Source organism: Pimephales promelas, chromosome 16, assembly GCF_988280905.1.
Source record: "Pimephales promelas chromosome 16, fPimPro1.hap1.1, whole genome shotgun sequence".
Taxonomy (NCBI): Eukaryota; Metazoa; Chordata; class Actinopteri; order Cypriniformes; family Leuciscidae; genus Pimephales; species Pimephales promelas.
The window spans coordinates 20,748,873-20,774,695 of NC_142784.1; the positions used below are offsets into that span (position 1 = coordinate 20,748,873).

At 39.1% G+C, this 25,823-nt stretch overlaps 1 protein-coding gene across 5 annotated transcripts in view; it reads right to left on the minus strand.

The window, feature by feature from the left end:
- Positions 1 to 25,823, minus strand: part of bcas3 (BCAS3 microtubule associated cell migration factor) — a 222,501-nt gene that overhangs the window by 72,536 nt on the left and 124,142 nt on the right. Inside the window, exon 24 of one of the 5 annotated variants that reach the window (XM_039671019.2) lies at positions 13,083 to 14,892. The exons of the other annotated variants lie outside the window; for them this stretch is intronic. Within the exon in view, the coding sequence (XP_039526953.2) occupies positions 14,882 to 14,892 (11 nt within the window). The 3' untranslated portion in view covers positions 13,083 to 14,881. Of the gene's footprint in view, positions 1 to 13,082; positions 14,893 to 25,823 lie in introns of those variants that run through there. 5 annotated transcript variants of the gene reach the window in all.

The following is a 25,823-nucleotide window of genomic DNA, read 5'->3' on the forward strand; positions in this document are numbered from 1 at the left end:
AGAAAAGCTGGAGTTGGGGAAAAAAAAAGCTGTACGTTTTCAGAGAAGGTTCATTGGTTTGAGAGATTTGTTCAAATATGATCCAATTGACTCGCCCGCCCCATGTGTTCGCTTCATGGGAAATGGCATGGATTTTCTCCCGGGGTAACACAGGGCCAATGTCCATATAGAGTGAAAGTTCAAAAGTGCACCGTGACCTCTTGGAAAGACCGTGGCTGTATATGCCGCACAATGCAGGAGAAAGGGAAGATGTCTTCCTCAAACACTATCCATTCTGTACCGCTTCTATTTTTTTCTCTTTCCTTTGGCTATTTCTCTTGGGGTTTTTTTTTTTGTTGCTTGTATCCTTCCTGCCTCCAGGCAGGGACCGTGCACACGGTTGACCTCATGCGCTTGTGTCTCACTATTGTTTCAGTATCATCGTGGCATACGGCCCACTGCTTCCCATCACTAAAACACAGAGTCGAATATCCGTCGTCAATTCACCTCAACCATATGGCCAGATCACATTAACTCTACACTCACTCCTCCCAGTGAAAAATGGCTCAGAATGAAATTAGCATCACAGTTGCTAGAAATATTACACAAAAATTGGACTAAATCAGTGAAAAACAGCTAATCAACGAGTCATGGCTCTGCAATAACTTCACTTTTACATGAAAATGCATAATATTAAATTTACACAACAGAAGGAAACCCAAAAGAACACACAAACACACACGTATGTACACACACACACACATATATAAATTAGTACTAAGGGGAGGGCCTTTGGGTAAACGGGACATATATTGTCACAACACACCTGCCTTTCATTGCGGTTTCAAACACTTATAAGGATGTGCAGTGCAAAGAAAAAAACTATGCTTTTATGGTTTTCAACTGGGAGCTAAGTGCTGAAAATAGCTGTATCAGTTCTTAAAAGTAGAGTTTTCATTTGCCAACAGCACACATTAGAGAAGTCAGCAGGTTACGTGGCTTTCAGATACCTATAAATAAATGTTTTTCACTGCCAGCTCAGGCCTGCTCTCCTGCAAAGCTGGCAGACTCAATGTTTCAATATAAATTATTTTAAAAACAAAACATGTTGCAAAACATCCCATGACTAAAAATGCAAGATACATTTTTGTATATTATCAATATGTAATATTTATGTGTGCATGCTCATTTAGTCTATTTTTACATTTAGATTACCTTAGATTTTCAACCAAAGATAATCTTTAAAAACTAATAGTTACACCATTGTTCAAAGGTCTGTAATGTTTGATTCTTTTATGAACAGAAAGTTTCTATTTTTAAAATATAAATTGTTTGTAATATTATATTATACATGTCTTTACTGTTACATTTTTTACTTTTGAAGCATCCTTGCTGAATAAAAGTATTAAAAGCTAAATGCTAAACTGTAAAAAAAAAAGGTACCCCGCATCGTTAATTGTAATCATTAGCAAATCTAAAAATGAATATGCATTTTTCATACCGAGAACTATAATGCTGTAATGCCAGAAGAACATGGATGGGCAGAAAGGCTATGGTTAATATAATAAAGGAGGGGTGAGCAGAATGTGAGTCCACAAAGTCACAGACTCGAAGAATGCTGTCGGTCTGGAGATCTACAGAGTTGACATTCAAGACAAAGGGGCATATTTTACTAGATGCAAAAAGCCGACAGAGCACATGTGCCGGCGTGACAAAGGGGCGCCTCTCTTTGCCCGCTGCGGTGCCGTGAGAAAGGCAAGCTTGTTGCGTACATCAGCACAGGAGCCCGTTTCATTGACGGCCATTCATTACCATCTTAAACGCGGCGGCTCGTGAATGAAGCCAGGGCCGCGGCATAGCTCGGACTCCCACTCACAGCTCTAGCTCTCACACAGCCCCGCCATTTCGGCCGCTACGGAGGATGATAACTTGGAAAAGTGGCAACATTTGTTTCCACTTAGGTTATATAATCTCTAGAGGTCTAATTTGAACAAATCTCCCAGTACAGCCACAAACGCTACTCCTCGTGTAAGATCTGTAATCCAGACTCTGAAGCTAATGTTGCGCAAAAGTAAACAAAGTGCTGCGTCCAGAAAGCAGCGTGGCAGTGCTGGCATGGTCAAGACCCTAACACTTCCTTCTCATTACTGCCAAAAAAAGATACTTGGGTAAACATTGATCCCCAAACCCTGTCATTTATCTCAAAAGCAGCTCCCCTGACACAGCCTTTACTCCAGAAAGAGTGTGCATGAGACCGAAAAAGCTGGAAGGGAAAGCACTAAGAAGTGTCGTAAACTGCCTCAAGCTCTCGTACAAATTCTGCTGCTGTGATACCCTGATCCTCTATCCCGTAGTGCATCGGGAGGTTAGGGAGCCCTGTGCGAGGCACTGCCTCAAAGAGCGGGCTGGTGAAATCTTAATGACTTGTCCTGTTCAATCTCCATATCTTTGGCCAAGAAGATGAGACCTCCTCTCTTGATGCATCGTGCACACAGCTCTGCTGAACTCATCAGCAGCCTTCTCTGCCCACGCCATTAAGATTTCATGTAAAATAAGGATACGCACAAGGACACCGCTTGTGTTGGTGTTGTCTAAAAGCAGAAACAGTTTCCTCCTGTCAGGCTTCTTTACCTGAGAGAACTACAATCCTGTGGAGTAACATAGGCATTTTATCTGATTTGCGAGCCAAGCATATATAATAATCAACATGTACCCACCTATTGCAGGTGTTATTGATGTGTTTGAGTACCTACACTACCATTCAAAACGCTGGTCTGCCAACCGAAGTTGCACTTATTTGTTTAAAAATACAGTCTTATTTGCTACAAGAGGAGGGCTGGATACTCTGAGTTTAAGTCTGATTGCCAAAGCTAGATGAGCAAGATGCCATAGAGGTAAGTCATGCATACAAAGAGGTCAATCAAAAAAAGAAAAGAAAAAAAAAAGGAAGAATCTGGTTGGGGAGATGTGGGGAGTAGGGTGGGGAGTTTAATGTCTGGCAGATGACAGATCCCTAAATTCCTTCCTTGCGCCTACAGGACTGAGACGACTCGGGGTGAACAGTGTGGCTTTATGTCAACGCTTCAACTCAAGGGCCCGGCGCTGATTAGAATGCTGGCAGAATATAAAAACTGCCCATTGAAAAGCATGGGCCCGGGGTCCTCATCTCAAATCATATTTTGCAATGTCGCACAGGAACAAAGCCGGCCCAGTTCACAAAGTACTCCTTTTTGTCACGTTGAACAAAGGCCCCTCAAATGCACCCCCTCAAAGACATGAAAAACCATGAGATTGAAAACAGAAAACAAACAATTAATGCCAGCCCTTGCATAGTATTAGTCACTCTTTTAAAGCCATAATGAAATTCGAAGGAGGCGGCAACCCCCCGCACTAAGACACACAGGGTGTTTTCAGACAACGCCTCCTTCGCCCACACCGTGACCTGACATTTATGTCTGCTGACTGTGACCTCACTTGTTTGTTGTTGTTCTATGATGGATGGTCTACTAACAAGCTAATCACCTCAATAATTGTATGGTAATGACACTTTATTAAAATAATGATGGAGAGAAATTGGGGCAGGCACAGCTTTAGCAGAAGATGAAGACGGCTGTGCACTTCTGTGCCTGGGTCGGGTAAAGGTCAGTTGAATCACGTAGTGGGAATGCTTGTGTGTTTGTGTATGTATAAATATATACATACACACATTGTACGCATTGTATTAAACTATTCTCCTTTTGAAAACGGAACAATATACTTACAAGTATACAGTATACACAATCCACAAGTATGCAATGGGTACAAAGTGTACTAGTTGAAAGGTGATGCATCTTGAGTGGGTTATGGTGGTGAAATAACAAATAATCCCAGGCTCAGACGCTCATCTCCGTACGTCGCCTCACGCTCACCATGTTCCCACCGATTTTTTTTTTATCCTTTACACCTCCATAGGAAGTTCAGCACAGCCCTGAAGCACAACAATAACTCCACCCCTCCCTGCCCCTTTAGCCTCATTCACAATCACCAACATTCCCCAATACAACACTGACTCTGTCCAGTTGCTCGCCCACCATAGACTTCAGGCTGAGGAGTGACTGAGGACCCCGAGTGTCTGGCTCCAGAGGTCAAAGACGGAACACAGAGGGAAGGAGTGAACCAGCAGACGGACTGGTACATCCCTCTCGCCACTGCATGAGAGACGAATAGTTCAAGGGCCTTCTGACTGTAACAGTGACTGCGCTGACTCTCAACACTCCAAATATTTACACTCGACGGAGCCTCGGTCTGAGAGGCCTGTTATACATATCGTTTTACAGGGTGCTAGGGTTTCGTAATATACAATGTACACTAGAACTTCAACATTATTCTTTTGCTGCCTTGCATGTACTTGTATTGCCATTTGGTATATTTGTATATCTATAAAATTCATCATCACCATGTTTTGTTTTTTTTTTTTTGTAAAAAAAAAACAATAAATCATAAAATAATAAAAACTAAACTAAACTAAAATAGAATTATCAATACAATTATAAATCAATAAATCAATCAACTTTTTATAAAACAAAAAAATATAAATGCATATACATACACGCATATAAACAAGAAAAAAACATAATAAATCAATAGAGAATACAAAATAAAGTACTATAAACCATTAAAACAACTAAAGACATAAATAAATAAAAATAACAGTTTTCCAAGACTGTTTTCCAAAGCATGCTACCAGTGTTTGATCATTTCCTTCCATTATAGACGTTAAAGTTCAATCAGACAAGTTTTAAATCTTTGCATACATCTTTTTAGAAGGATCTCCGTCAAATGTAATAATGCAATAATAACAATTAAGTTGACAGAACACACATGACATTTTTAGTCATCTGCTAAACTCTTTTCACGTTCAAAGCCCTTTAGGCCAAAAAAAAAAAAAAAAAAGACTCTCCTTGCGTGCCTGAAACAAAACAACCAATTTAGTCTTTCTGCCACTTTGCCAGGCCTGCTCATCAAACTTTACCTCCTCTGTAAACTTCCTCACTTTAATCGAATTTAGTTCTGCCCACATTACACATTTTTCACATACTTGGTGATAAGAGACTGCCACTTATGCCCTCAGTGGGTCCTAAGTGTGTGTGTGTGTGTGAGACACAGGCAGACAGAGATCGCCTCAATGTGCGTGACATTTAACACAAGTAGCTGAAGAAAACATGTGTCTCCCTTTGGTCAGACAGGGTGGACAGTTGGAGGAGACAGCGAGGCATTTTGTTAAGTGGATGTTAGGGTATTAGAGGGGGTTGCAGTATGAAAGAACACAACCTTAGAAGAGAGCTGGCCATGCGGATTTAATCATTTTACTCTCCTTGCCACGCAGAGATCCTGATGTTCCGCTGAAGATCCAACTCTCATTTTAACACTAAACCTACTTCAAAATCCATCATGGAAATGGAGAAACAACTTGCTAATCATGGGCTGCTGCATGGCAGACCCTAATTTTAGCCGGACTGAAGAGTCTGGGGGGTGGGGGGTGGCGGCGTCCCGGCATTAGGCTGCGGGAACAAACGGGCTATAATTTGCGAACCTCTGGTGTGTTTTGGTGATTGCATACAGGCCTTCATTAGAGAAGTGTTGGCAGTGATGATAAAGCGAAGCTTGTTTAGGAGTGATGATCAGAGAGTAGGACAGCGAGAGCGGAGAAGGGAAAAACCACATGCAGGATATTAACAGTTCTCTCGATGAATAATTAGAGAAGAGAAGAGACAGAATGATGCTGATTTAAACCGCAAACAGACAGCTGCTGCGCTTCCATAAGCACGTACACGTCGGCTAGCAGTAAACATAATTGTCAGAATCCACTTTTTTAGAAAAACACACACACACACACACACACACACACACACACACACAAAAATGTAAATAATAAATACGATTTTATATATATATATATATATGAAGAGTTCAGATGCAAAAGTCTCTAAATGCCATTTGAAATTTTCTTCTAGAATGGTCGTTTTTATCAAGCTTGTATATTTAAGTTCAGTAATTTCACTTAAATGGCAATTAATAGGTAATTATCATTGCCATTTAAGTGAAATTACTGAACTTAAATATACTTGATAAATATTTTTAAACATTTTTATAAGCTTGATAAAAATGATCATTTTAGAAGAAAATTTCAAATGGCACTTAGAGGCTTTTGCATCTGAACTCTTCATATATATATATCACATTTGTATAAATATAATAATAAAATGCATAAAATTAACTAAATCAATAAATGTCTAAATAAATACTGTACAAAAATATTATAAAGATATAAAACACTATATATATATATATATATATATATATATATATAAAAAGTTAAATTATGCTGGGTTATGATAATAAATAAATATAACACATTATATATATATATATATATATATATATATATATATATATATACAAGTTTAGAATAATACAAATAAAAAATAATAATAATAACCATTCATTATAACCCAGCATAATTTAACTTTAAATTGTATGGATAAAAATTATTTTAAAATGATTACACACACACACGCATGTATTTTTAGATAACTGGTATCAATCTCAGACAGGTTTATTAAGTAGTTTGTCTGGTCTTAGGTTAATGGAAACCCTATTTAGAGGTTGTTCCACATTATTAAGCAAGACACAGTTGGGTAGGAGAAAAAAAAAACCTTTCTGAACATGAAAATCATGAAGTGGTCCAGTGTCTTGCAAAAGGCATGAAAACAACTAATATTTTGCAACAACTGAATAGAGATTATCAGGCTGTCAAAATATTTGAGAGTGATTTAGAGCACAGAAGAATTCAGAAAGTCAGATAAAGGCTTATTACACAGTTTAGCTTGATCATATAATAATATTATACGCGTCATCCTCATCGTAGGGATAAAGGCTGATGTGTTAGATAAAAGCACGTTTAGCTATTAAAACGAGTACTTAAGCTCTCACTCCAGGAGGAGGTCTCACGCAAAAGCTTATAGAGGAAGAAAGAAATGTTAGAGTGTTTTCTTGGCAAGCCTCGAGAGGCTCCCCAGCACACTTCAGAGAAAACATTTTGACTAAGAGCTCGCAGCTATCTGTATTTGTATAATTTCTCTAGCATTCGGTTTACATTCTTTCAGGCATTTCCAGCGCTTTATTTTAGGAAATGGAGACGCTCGCTTTAGATTACAGCAAAATAAATCACGCTGGCTTGTTGTTGGGCACAAATAAATGGTCCAAAGTGTTGATTTAAAAATAAAAATTTGGAAGTGGAGAGATATGCTCTTCCTGCCGAGGTTTCCGGAAAGCCAGTAAACACACTGCTGTCTGTCACAGTGGGAGTCGGGACGAGTCACGGCCGAGCCACAGGAAGGGGTAGCACAGACCTCTGTGAGTGTGTGTGTGTGTGTGTGTGTGGGTGGGTGGAGACAGTGAGACGGTGGGGTCAGTGTCCTTCTCTACACGCAGGCCTGTCCAGCTGCCAAGTGCCCAGCTGCCAGTAGGTGTCTGTTTACAGGGCGGCCAGGCCCGAGGAGGCCAATGACTGCCCTTCGTTTCTGTCTGACACACAAACACACATAAACAAACAGAATATCTGACCACTCCAATCCACGTTTAAACGAACATCCGATTTCATCTGACTCTGATCAGTGGTTTGGTTTGGTTTGAGACAGGAGGTTTTAAATTTGTGAGAATGGGAGTTCGACTGAGAAAGCACAGAGATCTTTATTCTAATTCAACATGGCTGAAATGAACATGGAAGGGAGCTGCTTTCTTTCATTAAAAGGTGAGGCCCTGTCGTTTCAAACATGCAAATGGGGAAAGATCGTGGCCCCAGAACTCACGGTCTTGTGTTACACAGGATCGCTATGCTGCGGTCGCAGGCCTGTTTTATGTAATATAAGTTGATGGCAAAATTGCAAACCACACAGCTAAACTTGTCATTTTTTTCCCTCTTTCGTTCATGTAATACATGTCTAAAATTGTCCTTTAAATCAGCGGTTCTCAAACGGCGTCTCGCAACCCAAAGATGAATACGAATAATTATTATTATGACAAATCAACTTTTAAAATGGAAGGAAAAAAAACATTTTATATCTTCCTGTTAATTTACAAGGCAGCATGTTCAATCAAATGCAGTAATAATTTTTCAGCAATCCATGGGCAAACGTGGGCCCTCATCTTCAAAACTCATAAAATTAGGAATTTTAAAGTGTCATATAACAATACGCTGAACAAATAAGAAGTTTAATATGTTAAAACATAACAACAAAAAACATCCTGACACTAAACCTTGTGAGATTATGAAGCTAAAAAAAAAGCACACTGTAGTCACGTCCACTAAGGCTAACATGTGATGATAGCTTTCCTCTTTCCTGTCTGCTTCTCCTTCCAGCACCACTCCCATCCCCCCTTTCAGTTCATCTTAATTATGGCACAATTAGGCGCTACAAATGGCGTCAGAGCGCATGCTGCCCGTGTCTGAGCTGTGTCAGTGTTTCCAATTTCCTGCAGTAATGGGCCTGTGATGGCTGCCCCTGCTGTCCGCCACCCTGACCTCACCATGCCATGAGGTCATGACCCCTGAGCTTTGCTGGTGTGTTTACAGCCCAAAGGGGTCGATGGTCGTCAGCTTAAGGCGGTGCTGGATTACCTTACAGCCTCAGGAGAAACATATTCAGCCAAAATGAGACAAAAAAAAAAAATCACAAAATAAATCTCCAAATGCTTTGTGTAATGTAATGGCACTGTAATGGCAGCCCAGACAGTCACCACTCACTTGTGAGGCTTCAGATCATTAATATATATGGGAGCATATCCAAAAATGGCCAGTTGAGGTGAGGGTAATGTCTTCAGTGGGATCCGATCTGATTTCAATTGCTTTTACACATGTGCATTAAAATCAAATCCACATTTCATAATAATAACTAAGCCACTGCCTTCATTCAAAAAGCGTGCGAAAACGACCCAAAGAGCTGTTTCATTTCTAAACAAAACACACTATTACTTTTTCAGACAGGCTGTAAATGGAGTTTTTCCATATTTCTATAAAAAAAACTGATTATGACATTTGCTGGGGGGCTTGAAGGAGGGGTACGAACTTGGCTCAGGCTTCTGCCGTTTCATTGATTAATTCCCATCAGACCTCATAGAGCTTAATACATCAGCAGCCCGGCCTTCTAGCGGTAAACGTTCAGAGTCTTTCTCAATGAATATCACATGTACTGTTTCAAAAGGTTGCCAGGTTGTGTGGACCCCGTGTCAACTTCCCCTCATGTCTATCTGTAGCCACTAGCTCCTGACACCGGGCTCACAAATGATACGCATTACGTGCCGTGGATCTATTCCCGAGGCTTTGGTGTGTACATTACTCTTAATAAGGGGCCGTCTTCATTGGGTTCTGGAGTTCCTTTAAGACAGCAATTGCACATTTCAAAAGAGTTGAGCCGGTGGTAACTTAATATCCACAAAAGGACCCGTTACTTCTGTGCTGCGTGGGGTGTCAGATCAACAGAAGACTAGGAGAAGGTCATCAATTCTTATTTAAGACCTGTTTCATTCATTATTTGACATGCCCTGGCTATTAACTCCAAATGGTTTAGCTAAATTTCCCAGTGGTTCTATTTTTTAAAAAATGTACTATTAATAATAATAATAGAAAAAAAAAGTGAAAACGTAACTCTCCCAGAAAAAGATTTGCAGAAAAAAAAAGCAATGACAAAACCACCAATACCAATATCACACAGCGAGAGAGAGGATTTCGAAAACAAACAAACTCCGAGTATGCTTAAGTATCAATAAACACAATTCTTCCGTCTCGGAAGCTTCCTGCTTTATTTGATTAAGCGGGGTGAAAAAACAGAGCAGTCATGCTCATTGCTTTTCTTCCTCTTCCCTTCCCCTGCAATCTTCTCTGTGCCTAATGGGAATCGGAAGTTTAAGTGAAGCTGCCTGGCTAGCCTCGGCCTAACCTCTCCATCTGGAAGGGAACTTGCCAGCCTTGGGGCTACTCCCAACCCTTCCCAGCTGTTGAGTTTGGGGCTTTTGTTTTTGTGGGCTTGGGAAAGCATATTTTTATAAATGATTGCCATATCCTCCACCAGCTGCTGACCCCGCGCCCGTCCCTGGTTCTCATTTCAGCCGCGACTGACCCCGAGTGTCCAAGAGCAGGGGCCGCTGAGGTAAGTGCGAGCGAGGAGATTCCGCTTCAGAAAAACCGTGATGACTTCCGTTATTGACATAAAGAGTGAATTTGTGTCTCAGATCGCTTCCACAATGTACTAAACTGAGATTTGATTAGAGATCTCAGAGCGTGCATCTGCTGCAGGCCTGGTGTGTATGAGTCACTAACCATGTGGTTTGTCTCATCACTCTCTCTCTCATGTTGGTTTTAATCAAGGCGTCTGCAACAGGGAGGAGTCGACCTCCTTCTTCACGGACTTAACTGCCAATGATGTGTAACATGGGTTTCTATGGAAGCCTGAATAATACTACTCCCCAAACGTGCAGCAAGCGGCAACAAATTAAAAACCATCTCTGAATGGTTGGCACGTACTCTTGTGTCGACCTGGTAGTGCTCCTTTTTCCCATTTGTTTTATTTTTTTAGAAGAGGAGAAAGTGCCCCAAGGGTCTAAGCGCAAAGACAAGGCGCCGTCTCGGTTTGTGAAAAATTAAATGCCTTTGTGCTACCTGAGCACCAGAAATAACTGTCACCAACCTCTGTCATGTTTATGGCAACTGTCAAACGAAGCAGGAAGGCTCTGCGTTAATTAAAAATACATTGGCTGTTAACGCGTAGGCTGGTGCCAATAGGTTGCGTATTTTGCGCTCACGTTGCAGTATTGATGAGGCTGCCGGCGCTCCATAATTCATCGTGCCCGGCCACCTCAGGTGAGGGCCGCCCACTGTAGAGCCAAGCCGTCCTGTTCACAGCGTGGCACTGCAACACACTCATAAACACACACACACACACACTATTCCCAGCACTTTCTCTGCTCGGCTGCTGTGTGTAGTGCACCGCTGGGTAATTGCATGGTAATACTTCATTATGGCAGCACTGTAATTTGGGCACTGGACACTTCAAAGAGAGGCAAAAACCTCTTCACAGACAGCGCAAATTACTGCGAGTCCACATAACCCCTGCTTTGTTTTGACTGGTATTGTTTTTGGCCAAGTATCGCAGTCCAAAATAAACACGCGAGCGATTAGAGCATATTTTCAATCGTATAATCGTCGCAGCTTATTACAAAGCACAGCGGCGTGGCGTGAAAGAGTTAAAAAGTGGAGTTTGCCATCATGTGAAGCCAAGAAGTATAAAATTCAGAATCAAAGGCTTATCTAAACAAATGGCAGCTTCTGAACACTGCGGTCGCGGATGGAGCTGGCCGGGACATGGGGTGGTGAGACGAGCGTTGACCGGAGGTACCGAGCAGCTGGAGGAGATCCATCCTCGCAGCAATCCATAATCACACGCTCATTACTGTTTCCCGCTCATGTACGAATCTGAGAACAATAGTTTACACTCATGGTTGGGCTTCTGCACACTTTAGTCTGGACTCTCATTTACTCCTGACATTAAAGAGCGTGTTTGTTTGCTTGCTTAACAATGCAGAAACTGCAATTTGAAAGTAAGGAAATAGAATAGATTCATTCTATTCATTCCATTCTATTCTGTAAAATAAGCAAAGTTACCGTTTAGGGTCAGTAAGATTTATTTATTTATTTATACTATTCAGCAAAGAAATTAATGCATTCATGAAAAGTGAAGATTGAAAACATTCATTTATTTTTTTCTAATATTCGCACTATTGCAACTACTGTAAATGTGTTTCTTTCAAACTATATATTAATCAAAGAATCCTAAAATATATATATATATCATGGTAATCATAAATATATTAAGCAGAACAACTGTTTGAAATTTGATAATAATAAGAAATATTTGGGTTAAAACAACTTTTGGAATCCATTGAATTTAACTGTATGGGCAAAAAACAGTGAAACAATTTAAAGTTTCACAGAAGAACCCATATCATACAGTTTTGGAACAACATCGGTGATATGTCTTTTTTTTTGGGGGGGGGGGTGAACTATCCCTTTAAATTGATAGTTCACTTTTTTCTAAAAAAAACTTTTGCTGATAATTTACTCACCACCATGTCATCCAAGATGTCCATGTCATTCTTTCTTCAGTCGAAAAGAAATTAAGGTTTTTGATGAAAAAATTCTAGGATTTTTCTCCATATAATGGACCTCAATGGGAACCAAACGGTTCAAGGTCCAAAAGACAGTTTCAGTGCAAATTGTTTTAAACGAAACAAAGGGTTTTAAACGATTCCAAATGATGAATAAGGGTCTTATCAAGCGAAACGATCGCTCATTTAAAAAAAAAAAAAAAAAAGTTTAAGTTTTATAAGCTCAAATGGTCGCCTTGCTCTGTTCTATGATGCGAGTTTGTGACTCATTCAACGAACAAAATGAACGAGTTGACTCTGGAAAAAATTTGTTCATTTTGATGAAGTTCGAATAGTAGATTTTTTTTTAAAAAGTGAACTACTCCTTTAATGCCTGGTGAAAAGAAGCCTTGTTGTACTTTAGCTTTTTGTGCTAAATATTTTGTGTAATATAGCTTATGTTCATCCATTTAAATGGCGATGCTAAATTGCATGGGATGTCTAAGATCATGTCGACCATGTTCTTTCTCCACCTTCATAAAATAACTAGTCATATCAAGGGATACAGAACGATATGAACATTTCTATGCAATCTAGATCCAGCACAAAGTTGCATCCCCCTGCCAATATACTGCAGATGATTACAAAGTTCAAACACAGCAAGCCTTCATTCATTAAAAATGCAGTACACACACAAACACATCCTACTTTTTAGTCCTACTGTCTTGTGTATCTTACACACGGGTGCACACATGAAGCCAGTGAGGTCTGTTAAACACAGGTTTTGTCCAAAATCTATTCCAGCATCACAGGTGGTGTTCCAACAAGCTGATACGTACAAAACAACTCGCACACTCTAAACACGCCAAGATAAATGGATAGTTGGGGCACAAAAGCAGAAAGAAGAAACATTTTGGAGCATAAATATTTAAAATTTTTATTTTTCTAGACGCACGCTTAATATAGACAACTCCACCAGTCGTACACATGGCATTGGTAACATCACAGCACTGAGCAAACCTGGCCAGGGGTTGTTTTTTACTATTATTTAAACAGATCACTTTACAACATATTGAGCAGCAATACCGGGAACTTGTGTTACAAACAACAATTCTAAGTGATAACCCGTGGTCAATCGTGCCTTTATATTAAGCCCTGGAATTAAACACCATGTTCTAACTAGCGACCAACAATTTCTCTGCCCACAATGAACCCAAAAATCACAAGTGACAATACTTTGGCGGTCAGTAAGATAAAAAAAGAAAATAATACTTCTATTCAGTAAGGGCAAATTATATTGATGAAATCTACACACGTATTTCAAATAAATACATTGAACTTTTCATTCATCAAAGAAGCATGGACAACTGCATCGGTTTCCACAAAAATATTAAGCAGCACAACTGTTTAACAACATAATAATATTTTCAGAACTGGAAGAAGTGCCTTGGATTTTTCTTCTTTTTTTTCCCTAAAAGTACATGTTTGAAACTTAACCAATGAGCACATTCTTTCATTACTTTACAAGGTCCTTCCAGCAAATAGTGTTTCAATTTATTTAATCTGTTAACATGATAATTTTGTTAATGATTATAATAATAAATATACAGTACATCCTTATGTTCCAATGATATCTGAAGGATCATGTGACACTGAGGACTGCCAAAAATTCAGCTTTGCCATCACAGGAATAATTAACATTTTAAAATACTGTATATTAAAATAGAAAACGGTAATCATATTTTAAAATATTACTGTGGTTTGATAAATGAATGCAGACTTGGTGAGCATAAGGATCTTTCAAGTCAAAAAGCTTATAGGCCTTACGGACAAAGCAAAGATTAGGGTAGAAAAACTGGTTAGGATACCTTACGCTGTATTGTGTTGAATCTGGTAAGGGCACTGTGTTAGATATACGCTTTAAACACAACGTACGCTGCAAAAATAAAACTGATGGACCACTCCAGTGCTGTTCATGACAAATTTATTTACTTATCTAAAGCTTATTTGTTTTTTTTGTTTGTTTTTTTTAAATACTGCTGTATATTCCAAAAGATGTCCAAATAGCTGGATGGGTCTCAGCATCAGAACACCATTTGGAGCTCCGCTATAGTTGATATATATGACGAGAACAGGAGAGAAAATGGACACACATATTTTTGGCACTGTTTGTGCTTTTACTTCTGTCAGATCAACTAATTTCCTAATGAACACTGATCTGTTTGTGCTGTGTGCAGGCTATGTTTGACAGTAAAATCAAGACTTCTTGCCACCTAAACTATATTGTGGCACAGTCCTGACTTAGATGTTGCGCAACACTCCTCTTTCCGAGGCCATTTTGAACATAACTTTCAGTCTGAAAATTTCAAAGGGCCGCAAAACACGAGCCAACTGGCACAGTAGGTAAGTGTTGGTTACACGGCGGTCATTATTTGCTTTTTGATCCACATTTTTGTACTAGCGTCCCTAAGAACACCGATGGCGGGGAGGGTGTTGCGCTGGGCTGTGGCCCTCCTCTCTCCAGTCCTCTCCTCTCTCCACTCCTCTCCTTTCTTCTTCACTCACACATATTGATGGTAAATCAATGAAGAAAATGAAGGGAGGAAAGGAGGATGAAAGGGGAAGAGTGATGGAGTAGATGTGCATGCTTAAAAAAGGAAAATAATAATATTTGATAATAAAAAGAAAATGCGGAAATGATAAACGGGAGAAAGAGTGTCCTTTAGGATATACCTGCAGAGAAAAGAAAAAAGGAAGAAAGGAAAGAAAAAAGCGCGTTTAATGCCGGGTGGACACTTTTTCAAGCATGCAAGTTATTCCATCATTCAGTGTTGGGGTTAATATGTTAAAGTTTGTTTGTTTCTTTTTACTCTTTCGCCGCCAGCATTTTTGCCAGCCATTGCCAGGGTTTTTGATAATTTTTACAAAAATGTCATGGCCTCCAGAATATTTTGTATGCATATCTGAACATACTAGATTTCAAAAGAAAGAGCCTCTGCTTTTAAAAAAAAAGTTTTATTCTAGCTTAATGCATTTTTTGATCAACATTTGAATGTGAGTTTCATTAATAAACAAAAAAAATTAAACAAAAAGGCTGCGAAAATCATGTTGTTGTTTTTTTTGTAAAAAATGCAGCATGCATAAGTAATGCTTTAATTGGTTGTTCTGCCTCTGTTTTTATTTGGATACATAGAAATGCAGTAATATAACAGTGAAAACATGGAAAGATGGAAAAATACATTTTTCAATTAATCCTAAAAATATATTTAAAAAACTATTTTGTTAGGTTTAAAAACAAAAACTAAAAAATTGTAAATGAAAAATTGAGCTTTCAGAGGAGTGAGGCGTTTACTGTGATTCTAATTTCAATGTAAATACACTCATACCACACTTTTGGTGGTATAGGCAATATGGGCATAAAACACTTAAAAATAGAACTTCAAATGTAAAAAAAAAAAAAAAAATACTGTAAAAGCAACTTGACATTTTTAAAGATTGTAACAATATAACATAATTTGTTACTTTTCATTAAAAAATACCAAAATATAAGCATTTCTTTTGAAAGTAACATCCCCCAACACTGTTCCTAAGTGAGTCTATGTGGTGTGGGAAAGAAATGCTCATTGGGAAGAAAAGCCTGCGTTTATCCATTTAATGTATGAACTCTCATGGACCTGTCAAGAGACTGTGCTATTAGCTTATTAGAGTCATACCGCTGCTGGAGTGTTTTCTATCCGTTAAAGACATTAGCGGGAAACGCAGACTGTACATTAACACCAGCGAGTGAATCCCAGTAAAAAGCCAGCAAAGATGTGAGGTAAACCACCATGAAGATTCACTGAACATCAAAGAAAAGAACTGCGATTATAAAAAAAAGATGAACGCTCTAAGTATGTGTTTAAAACACAAGAGAAACATGTGTGTTTGACTGTTGCGCTTTGGACTTGTCAGAACAGTGAAAGCGAGTAAGTGGCGTGTGAGTGGCCCGTGTGTAGACGCTGAGTGAGGGTAATGATTTTGCTAGCCTGCAGACCATTTATTTGGCCATCTTAACTCAATTAAAAGAGAACAAGGCCGTCATGACCTTCAGATGAACTGTTCTCTCAGCTTAGGCGCTGCTCCTCACAGGGCCAGAATTGATGATCGTAAGGGATCGTAAATTAAACAAAATGGCTAAAATCTTCCTCAAGCTTACATATTGACAATTTTTGTTTTTAGTAATTTTAAAAACCATTATCCAAAAAATTAGTATCCAGAACCGGATCTCGATACCTCAATACTCCCTTGACCTTTGAGGAGTCAAAGCTGCTCTCTTCCAGAACTAGTGGAGAGGGGCCTCTGCCTCAGGCTCAGAGACCACGATATAAATATATCCAGCCTGTTTTATATGCAGCTACACGGAGGAGTGTGGCTGGGGTGAGGGCAGGAAACACTAAGCACTGCATAAATCTAGAACGTGCAAAATCTTCACAAAAAAACAGCCCAGCTGAAAATATCAACCAGTGACTGGTGCAGTAACGGAACAAGAGGTGACCAGTCCAGAGGGAAAACATAAGGGAAGCTTTCTTTCAGTACTCTGCTGTGTTCTTGTTCCGGTTGTGTCTCAGGGGCTGGGACCAGGCATGGTCTCATCTTTCACCCATGGAGTACCCTCAGGGCAAGTAAACATCTGTGAAATTTGGAAAAGTTGGTGGTTGTGTTCTGAAAAGGGTATGACTGATCATCCTGTACTGCACATGCCATGAAACACTGACAGTGCCACCCCATTCATATGTGTTTAAGCAAACTCTCAGCTCTAGAGAAGGCTAAGGGGGTCTTTCTAAAGCTGAAGCTGGGCACAGTGCCATCAATGTGGTTAGGCCGAGCAACGCAGAGCCGATGGGTTAATCAAGCTCAGAGATTAAGAGGAAGTACAGATGTGAGATGAACACAGATCAGGGTGAAATAAAAGTATTTGTGTGTGTTATAATGTGACTTCACCATCACTAAATCATCACCTTGGACCGCTGAGAACACCAGGGGTGTGAGACCGCGACATCAGCGGACGAGGGAGTCGTAACTATGGACAATGAGGACTGGCTGATAGACTTCGGAAATATTGACTCCCACCCTATACCAACCGATACCTTTATCATCGCTGTTTTTGGACAACACCAATGACTTCATAAACTGGACTGCTTTACTGCAAGTTTTGTGGCACCATGAAGCTCAGCCAGTCCTCCAGTCCCACGACTGCCAAATGTCTACTGCCCTGCACAATCTCCAGGGAGTCCCTGTGACGTCGAGCCGCAGGTCATCCATCCATCTGCAGCTCCGCCCCCGGCCTCTGTTCTCTTCACTCCATCTCGGCCAAGACCTGTTGGCACTGTCTTGGATCCTCCCACCTTTGGCTCCACCGGAGACACTCGGCCTTGAGGTTCCACTGGGTTCCCTCGTCCTGCTGGACACACTACTTCCACCACCGACTTGTGAGCCAGCCGCTGCGCTCCGTTCCTCCACCCTAAGGCTCGAGTGGGGTCCTCCTTCCCCCTCAACATCACCTCTGTCCTCCGTCACACTGGCTCTACCTCGGCCCTTACAATTGTCGCCGCGGCATCACTCGACTGCTTCCTCTCTTGGCTCTGGGTTTGTGCTAGAGGACCATCTCAACCATTGTAGCCAGGGGATCATCGTCATCACATCACTTTTCTGCCATCTCCTGTCACCATCCCTTCATCACCTCTGTGCCCTCCTCCAAAGCCGCCTCCCATATCTTCCGTCATCACGGCGTGAGGTCGTGCCTTCCCGGAGGAGGGCGTTCTGTCACCGTTATGTTTCATTTATTTCAGATCATTGATTCTAATTTGTTTAATTTATCAGGTGTGTTTCTTTGTTTTTGTTTTCCCACCACTGATCATTCACAATGGACACAACACAAATCATCACAGCTGTTTGTCTTTTAATAATAATTTCTAAATATTTAAGTTCCTCGTGTTCTGTTCATTGTCGGCACACTGTCACACATATTGGGTTGTTATTCTGTGTTCGTAATAAATTGCGAGTTATCTATATAATCATCTATCTTGGATCTTTGCGTATTATTGTTAATAACAATAATAAAATAAAATAAACATAATATAAAAATATTAAAAATATTAATTGAATTTATAACAATAGATGCTATTATAACGATTCATATTGTTATTGATAATACTATTCATTATAATTATAATAATAATAACAGCAACAAAAAGTATTGTTTTGTCTAATATAAACAAATATTATTTTTATTATTTTGATATTAATGATATTAATATATTAATAGTATTATTATTGTTTTAAATAGCATTGTGTTGTGTCTAATATATATAGATTATTACTGATTATAATATATTGATTATATATAATATTACATATTAATGTAATATAATAATATATATATATATATATATATGTATATATAAATATATATACATCAACATATTGTATTTTCTAACAAAATACATTTTCTGTTTTTATAAAAAAATGTATTTATTTATATTAGATTCAACACAATACATATTATTGTTATCAATCATTATAATAATAATAATAATAATAATAATAATAGCAATGAGTCATGCATTGTGTCTAATATAAATAAATTATTACAAAAATATAACATATGCAATTTATGTGTTTTAGAACAAATGAATATTTTTTTTTATATATAATTCTATAAAAGTATCCATAACTGTTGTTACGATGTTTGTTGGCGGACCTTATGGTTTCCTGTAAGAGATCATATCACAGATGTCGGGTGTTTGAATCAATAGCTGTAAAAGCCACATCCAGAAAGATGGATAGAGAGATGGTGAGAGAAACCCTACGGACTGACTAACTCTGCCACAGCCACCTGGACCATCATCCCCCCCTCCCATCCCTCATAATCAGAAGGTGACAGACAATCCTGCAAGCACAATGTGAAGACAATCCCCACAATTTATTTGAGGAGGTGTCAAACAGGGTAAATCCCTTCAGCCCACGCCTCACCATAAAGCACAAACACATGCAAAATTAATCTAGAGAGGAGCAGGGGTTAAGCCTGTGGGACAAAAACGGGTCAGCACAATACAATGAGTCTCCTCTCCCCCTCTTGCTCTCCTTCACACAAACACACAAGCAGGAGGGACACACAGACGCTTGAGTCCAACAGCAACAGCTGTTTATGCTTGCCCGTTTCTAGCTAATTTGCCAAAATAGATGTAACAAACGGTAACCTCGTTTGGGTAACGGGTAACATGGCTGTTATTGGCTTCCAGATGCATTCTTGCCGACCCCCCAAGGGTGATTAAAATGCAGTAAACTTACATTAAAAGTATAAACAATGAAGATAAATATGTATGCAGGGTTTTACTATAAATGAGAGCAGTATGAAATCTGACTGACTATAAATTAGCTCTCCGCACATTTATGGAAATAATCCACTGCTGCTAACTCACATAACCATCAATGTGCACGGTTTACTTCCTCTGTAATTTTCACTGCGAAAAAATGCAGCAAAAGAAACACAAACAAACCAAATTAATTATTAAACCACACGAGATGAGCTGGCTGACAGACAACATGTCCTGACTGTCACAACGAGGAGGGTCAGCGCAACAGTCTGGGTCACCAACAGGAATGGGAACATGGCTGTAAAGAAATGGGTGGAGGTGGGAAAAAATTAATGAGTGGTTCTAAACAACTAAACCTTTGCCACACTGCTTACACAATCAGTTAATTTGCTAAAGATCATCAAAACAAAGGAAAATTATATTTCCAAGCAGAAGGTCCAAGCTGCTCTTTTCCATTAAAATGGAAGTCAATGGTGACCGTAGCTGTCAAGCAAGATTTACATTCAATAATAAATTCAACTTAAATTCTTTCTATTCATCACACAAAGTTATCATATGTTTCCAGACGACTTGGAAAATAGAGCACAAGTTATATAAACCTCTTCTATGGAGTACACATTTTTCATGGTTTCCTTCCACTTTTAAAGTGCAGTTTTGACACTCTACAAAACCTCCCTATTTTTATTGTTCTATGAAAGTCAGACGGGTTTGAAACAACATGAGGGCGAATAAACAATGACAGAATTTTCATTTTTGGGTGAACTATCCCTTTAAGCTCCATTTTATACCCTGTGGCTCCCTGATCCTTTGATACAGCCGAGGAAAAGATCCCATCGAAGGGTTTTTATTGAAAACATGGGCCGCCGCTGCTCTCCCCAGGTCCAACACCAAAGACATAAGCAGGTCCGCTGATTAGAGAGACGAGCCCCAGACTCCTGCTGTAATGAGATGCAAGCCCATGCGTCATGGTGCTGTCTGCCAAAACGTAAAACAAGACGACCAGCACAGCCACTAACATTACTTCACTCTCTCTCTTCCTCTCAGAATAAAAGAGTTGGCTGTGATATGTAAGATCATGGATAGCCAGGTAGAGGTAATGTGAAGGAGACCCTTGCCAAGACACCATACAGATGTGACTCTGGGGGCAAAAGAACTGTCTCGGTTTTCTCTGCTTCCGCTCCTGAGGGAAACAAATTTCCTCTTCCATCGTACTTGCTCACTTTTTTAAAACCAGACTTTCTTGCCAGACTCATGGACTACGGGTCAACGACCTCGCTAGGAAACTGCTGCTGTTAGACACAATCTCACATGCAAAGCAAAGGCGAAAGATGCATATTCTAATGCTAATTTAACATTTTTTAAATAAAACTACAATGGCTTTTGATAAAAAAAAAAAATTCTATAATGGAACTGATTGTTGGGGATGAACTTGTTTGAGCTGAAGCAATAAATGAGCACTGGTAAACTGAATTGATTTGCTATACATAACATGAATGCACAAAGGAAACTTGAACTAAGGCCCTGTTTACACCTGGTATTAAAAAGTGTCTTGGTCAATCAAGTGGACAATGCTAAATAAAGGTGTAAACAGAGTCTAAAACATTTGAACTTGTTCCAGAGGTGGTCTAAAAAGCATTCGACCAGATTGCTTTTGTATGTGGAGTGAGACCAGAAACTTCAATGAGACCAGAAACTGTCTGGTTACTGATATTCTTCTAAATATCAGAAAATCAGCTGAATACATTTGAAAACGGTAAAAACCCAACTGTTTAACTCTAGGGGAGTGGTAAAATGAGCCTATTTCCAAAAAATAGTAGTAGATAGTAGAGTATCGTAATATATATATATATATATATATATATATATATATATATATATATATATCCCTTTAATGTAAAAACATAATGGGAAGTGCATTTTCCACCATCTCCGGTCATGTTTATATGTAAATTGCATGAGCTTATGTCGTCCATTAGATTGAAAGATCACTTAGACCCACACAGATATAGACCCACCCTCCCCTCAAAGAAATCAGGACAGAATTGGACAAAATAGGTGGATTAAAATACCAGGTGTAAACGGTACCTGCCACGTACAGTATACTTGTGATCCGATTGACCAAAACACATCTTTATGCCAGGTGTAAACAGGGTAGCCCAAGTGACGCGAGTCAGAATGTGTAGGTCACATTGTGGATGCACTCCTTCCGTAACAACACACTAAAACACGGACAACGAATCATAACTAAAGCATAAAAAAGAGGTACAGTTGCGTTCTCATGTTTTTTAAATGTCAATGAGTGTTTAAATTAGTATATAAACTGTGTAAAAAAAAATTTGGTTTCATTTTGCACTGTCCCATCAACTAAAGTGTAAATTATTAAAATAAAATGACTAAAATATGATAGTATAAATTAATAAACACTAAATATTACGACATGTTGGCTAAATATACTACGCATATATTACCATTTGTCTTTTACTCAAGTGCGTGCTTGGTATTCTCACGTAATGCTTTAGTCTTGTGTAGCTTCGGCCCTCTTGATGCAATAATCTCCCAGGAAACATAACAAGAGGTGTGTGTGTGTGTGTGCATACGTGCTGTAAAAATTTAAATCAAATGACATGAGAACAGGAAAAAAGTACCAGTGGATCAACACACAGTGCATCTGTCACTACACGAAAATGAAATTAAGTGCGGCAGGCATTCTGGGATATTGACTTTGAGTGGCAGGGCTTGAGATGGCAAGCGAACACAGCACTCTTTCTGCACAGTATATGACTCTGGGTTTGATTTGAGTCCAGTGCATTAAGCCGGCCTCGTATCTTAAGCAGCAGGCTATGTGGAAGCTGTTAGTTAAATCAAGTTAAGCCATTTCCGCACTTAAAACAACTTCCCCCTTTGCCATACGCCCGCAGGAAGATCAGAGATTTGATGTAAACTCATGTTCGCTCCAAATGTGCTTTAAAGACGGGTTCATGCTGATAAAACTCCTTCCTATCATAGTTTGTTGCTAGGATAAATGTACCCCGTTCAAAGCATTAATGCACATATTTAATTACGGATTCATTTATGCCTGGTTTTCTGCATAGTCCAACATGTACATTGCATTAACTATACACGTACAGCACATTTGCACAAGCAGAACACATTAAACTTGACACAAACTAAGGGCTTTCCCCATACACTCAGCTCGCTTACCCATCTTGGAGATGACAAGATCTTTACACTCAAGATCTGCCTGAGTCCTCAGGCCATGGCCAGATGCCCTGCACTTGCCCAACTGCGTGACAGCCAGTATCTCCACCCCATCCGCCCCCACACCTCCATATCTCCAGCACCGGACAGATGGGCGGAAAGGTGGAGCACATCAAGCGTAAAGCAGACGGATGACTTTCGGCATGCTCACCATCGTGTAAGCAGAGAGGGGCAGATTCTCTCCCTCTTATTTGTAAACCATTAAAGGAAAAATCCAGGTTCACTACAAATTAAGCTCAATTGACTGTATTTAAAGCGTATCACTGATTACCACAAAAATCTATTTCACTCGTCCCCCTATTCTTTAACAAGAAAGAAAGAAAACTGCATTACATTGAGCCATACAATAGAGGTAGGGTGTATTCACCAATAGTACAACAATATGTGGAAACAATTTCAGTGTGGAAAAAAAAAATGCTTTTCTGCTTATTAGTTTTATCTAAATTTACAATATAAAACCTAGAACCATGAAAAAAAAAAACCCGGAAAAAATTTATTTACTTAACAGCTCAAATAATACAAGAGTAGATGAATAATACAGTAGATGAACGTAAATGTATTTATAAAGATCTAAAACACATTTCTGTTTTTATGTCCATTTGCTTTCATTGTAAATCCTACAAAAATGTAGCCCATTTACTTCCATTATGAGTAAAGGTCCTTGGAGGTCTCGTCCTAAATTTTTGCACGTTAAAAAATAAATACGACCTCACGTTGTGAGGGATCAAGAGTAAAAAAATAACTAAAACATGCCAAATAGATGTTTGAAGAGAAATTAGTCTGATTTTTTTTTTTTTTTTTTTTTGCAGTAAATATAACAAATATTACAAATTCTGTCATTTAAGTTTAACATATAAAGCACCCGGAATAAACCTTAAATGAGTTTTGAATCACCCAAAGCTTGGTAAATATTGCAACAAATTAATAAACCACATCGCTCACACAAATCATAACCAACAAAGCGTGAAGTCTGTCCAAGGGCAGGTGAAAATGTCTTGTGTTTGTGAGAGTGTGTGTGTTGTGTGCTGCTTACTGAGACCGAGATTCTCAGCAGAATTTAATGAACTGAGAACGACCTTGATCAGTGATTCAAAGCAGGGATTAGAGGGCATTCCCCTCCTCTGCCAGGCTCTGCCCTCACATTCATCAAGTGTGTGTTTTGATCTTTCAGGCACATCACATGTGTTCCCCCAACCAGCGCCAGCAAAGCAAACTCCCATTGACTCAGGCCGTTCTGCAAATTACCCACGAACACTAGCAATAACGTAGCACCCTAATGTTGCCCAGGGCACATTCTACACTGAATCGTTAACTTTTGATTAAGGCTGGATGCTCTTTAGTCCTGATACAGTGGGAAGGGGAGGGTGCGATTAAGACAGGCCTGGCTCTTCTTCCCAGGTTTCTAGCTAATAACTTCAGTGGACTGGCCTTAGAATAAGAAAACTACTCATAAGGAACAAATTAACTAAAACATGCCGAATGGATGTTTGAAGAGAGAAAAAAAGACAATTTCTCGATTTTATTTAAAAAAAAAAAAGATAATTCACCGTAAATCATTGTTTTGTGTTTTCCAGCAGTAGATAAGCTATACAGAATTTATTTGCGCTGCAAACCAGACTGAAAAAAGCCAATGTAAATGAGCGAATCAAGAGTCAATCCAGAAGACTTTTCCACATATATCACTTTTTGACAGTTTTGTGACTTTGTGACAAGAAAATGGCTCATGTAAAGCACATCATGTGAAATCATGAGTAGGACAGAACCAAAATGCCACCGATGCAGGACGATGGGAAAAACAGGCGACAACCATAAGGATTACTGGGACATATTTGATAATAAAAATGATCATACTGTTGGTTTTTTACTAGACAAGCCCTTCCTATGAACCCACTCTGCTAGCGTCCTTCGAGAAAACACTGAGTGAGAGGAAAGAAATGACTTTTTCCTTTCATTTTATGTGGTCTGCAAACTTCAAGTAAAAGTAATGAGCTAATTGTGGCTTTTGATGTCAACCCGTTCGCTCTCGCTCCCTCTCTCTTTTTCAAACCAGCGTGTTATTCTTCGAAGTCCATAAAGCTTCTCAAACCCTTTTGCAATCATGGCTTGGGTTTGAGGAGACAGAAAAAAACAAAACAGTGGAGTTCATCTAAGTCAGTGTAAATGCAAGGTATTAATTATGCTGAATAGAGGGAGAGAGAAAGAGAAGGGAGAGAGAGTTGGCTGCTGCGCTCCATTTAAAATATGATCAGTATAATCGAGCCATGCTGAGTGCGGAAAGCAAAGCCCAGACGAGACTCAGCACAGGAATAAGGATGTAGTCAGAAAGTAATCGGAAAGTGACAGTGTCAAGGTTAACTTAAATATCAGCATGGGACATTTATAACTTTCACAAAGCAACATCAGCAGCAAATATATTAAAATATATCCAGTGTGATCCGAAAAAGGCTGGGTACACGAGTAAACATGCCTCTATTTTGCATTTTAATCTTTTTTTTCCATAAAAATCTTAGTCAAAATTTTTACTGAAAATTAACACAATTGAAAGATTCATTATCATTTACTCTCACAAAAGAATACAACAGATGTTTTGAAGAACGTTAGGAACCACAAATAACAGAAATTATCATATTTTGAGAAATATCTCACTCAAGTGTTTTTTTTCTCTCTCTCTTTTTGTTTGTCCATATGTTGGAAATCAGTGGGGTCCACTCCAAAAACAAACACTTGAGACATTTCTCAAAATGTCTTATTTTATGTTCCACAGAAAAAGTGGTACAGTCCTGGAAAGACAGTTTTGGAACTTGATGTAAATGATGACAAAATTTTGGGTGAACTATCCCTTTAACACATCAAAGATTCCCATGATCAATGCACAAATTTTCCTACTGAAGACAGAAACTTCACTTCTAAACGCAAACACGCATAAGACCAGTAATGCTTGAAAGTTTACATATTATTGCTCTTAGTCCATCTGTGGCATAAAAGACTGGGAAAAACTGTTCATGCTCCAAACTAGAAGTCAAATTAAGATGTATAAACAACTGTAGTGCC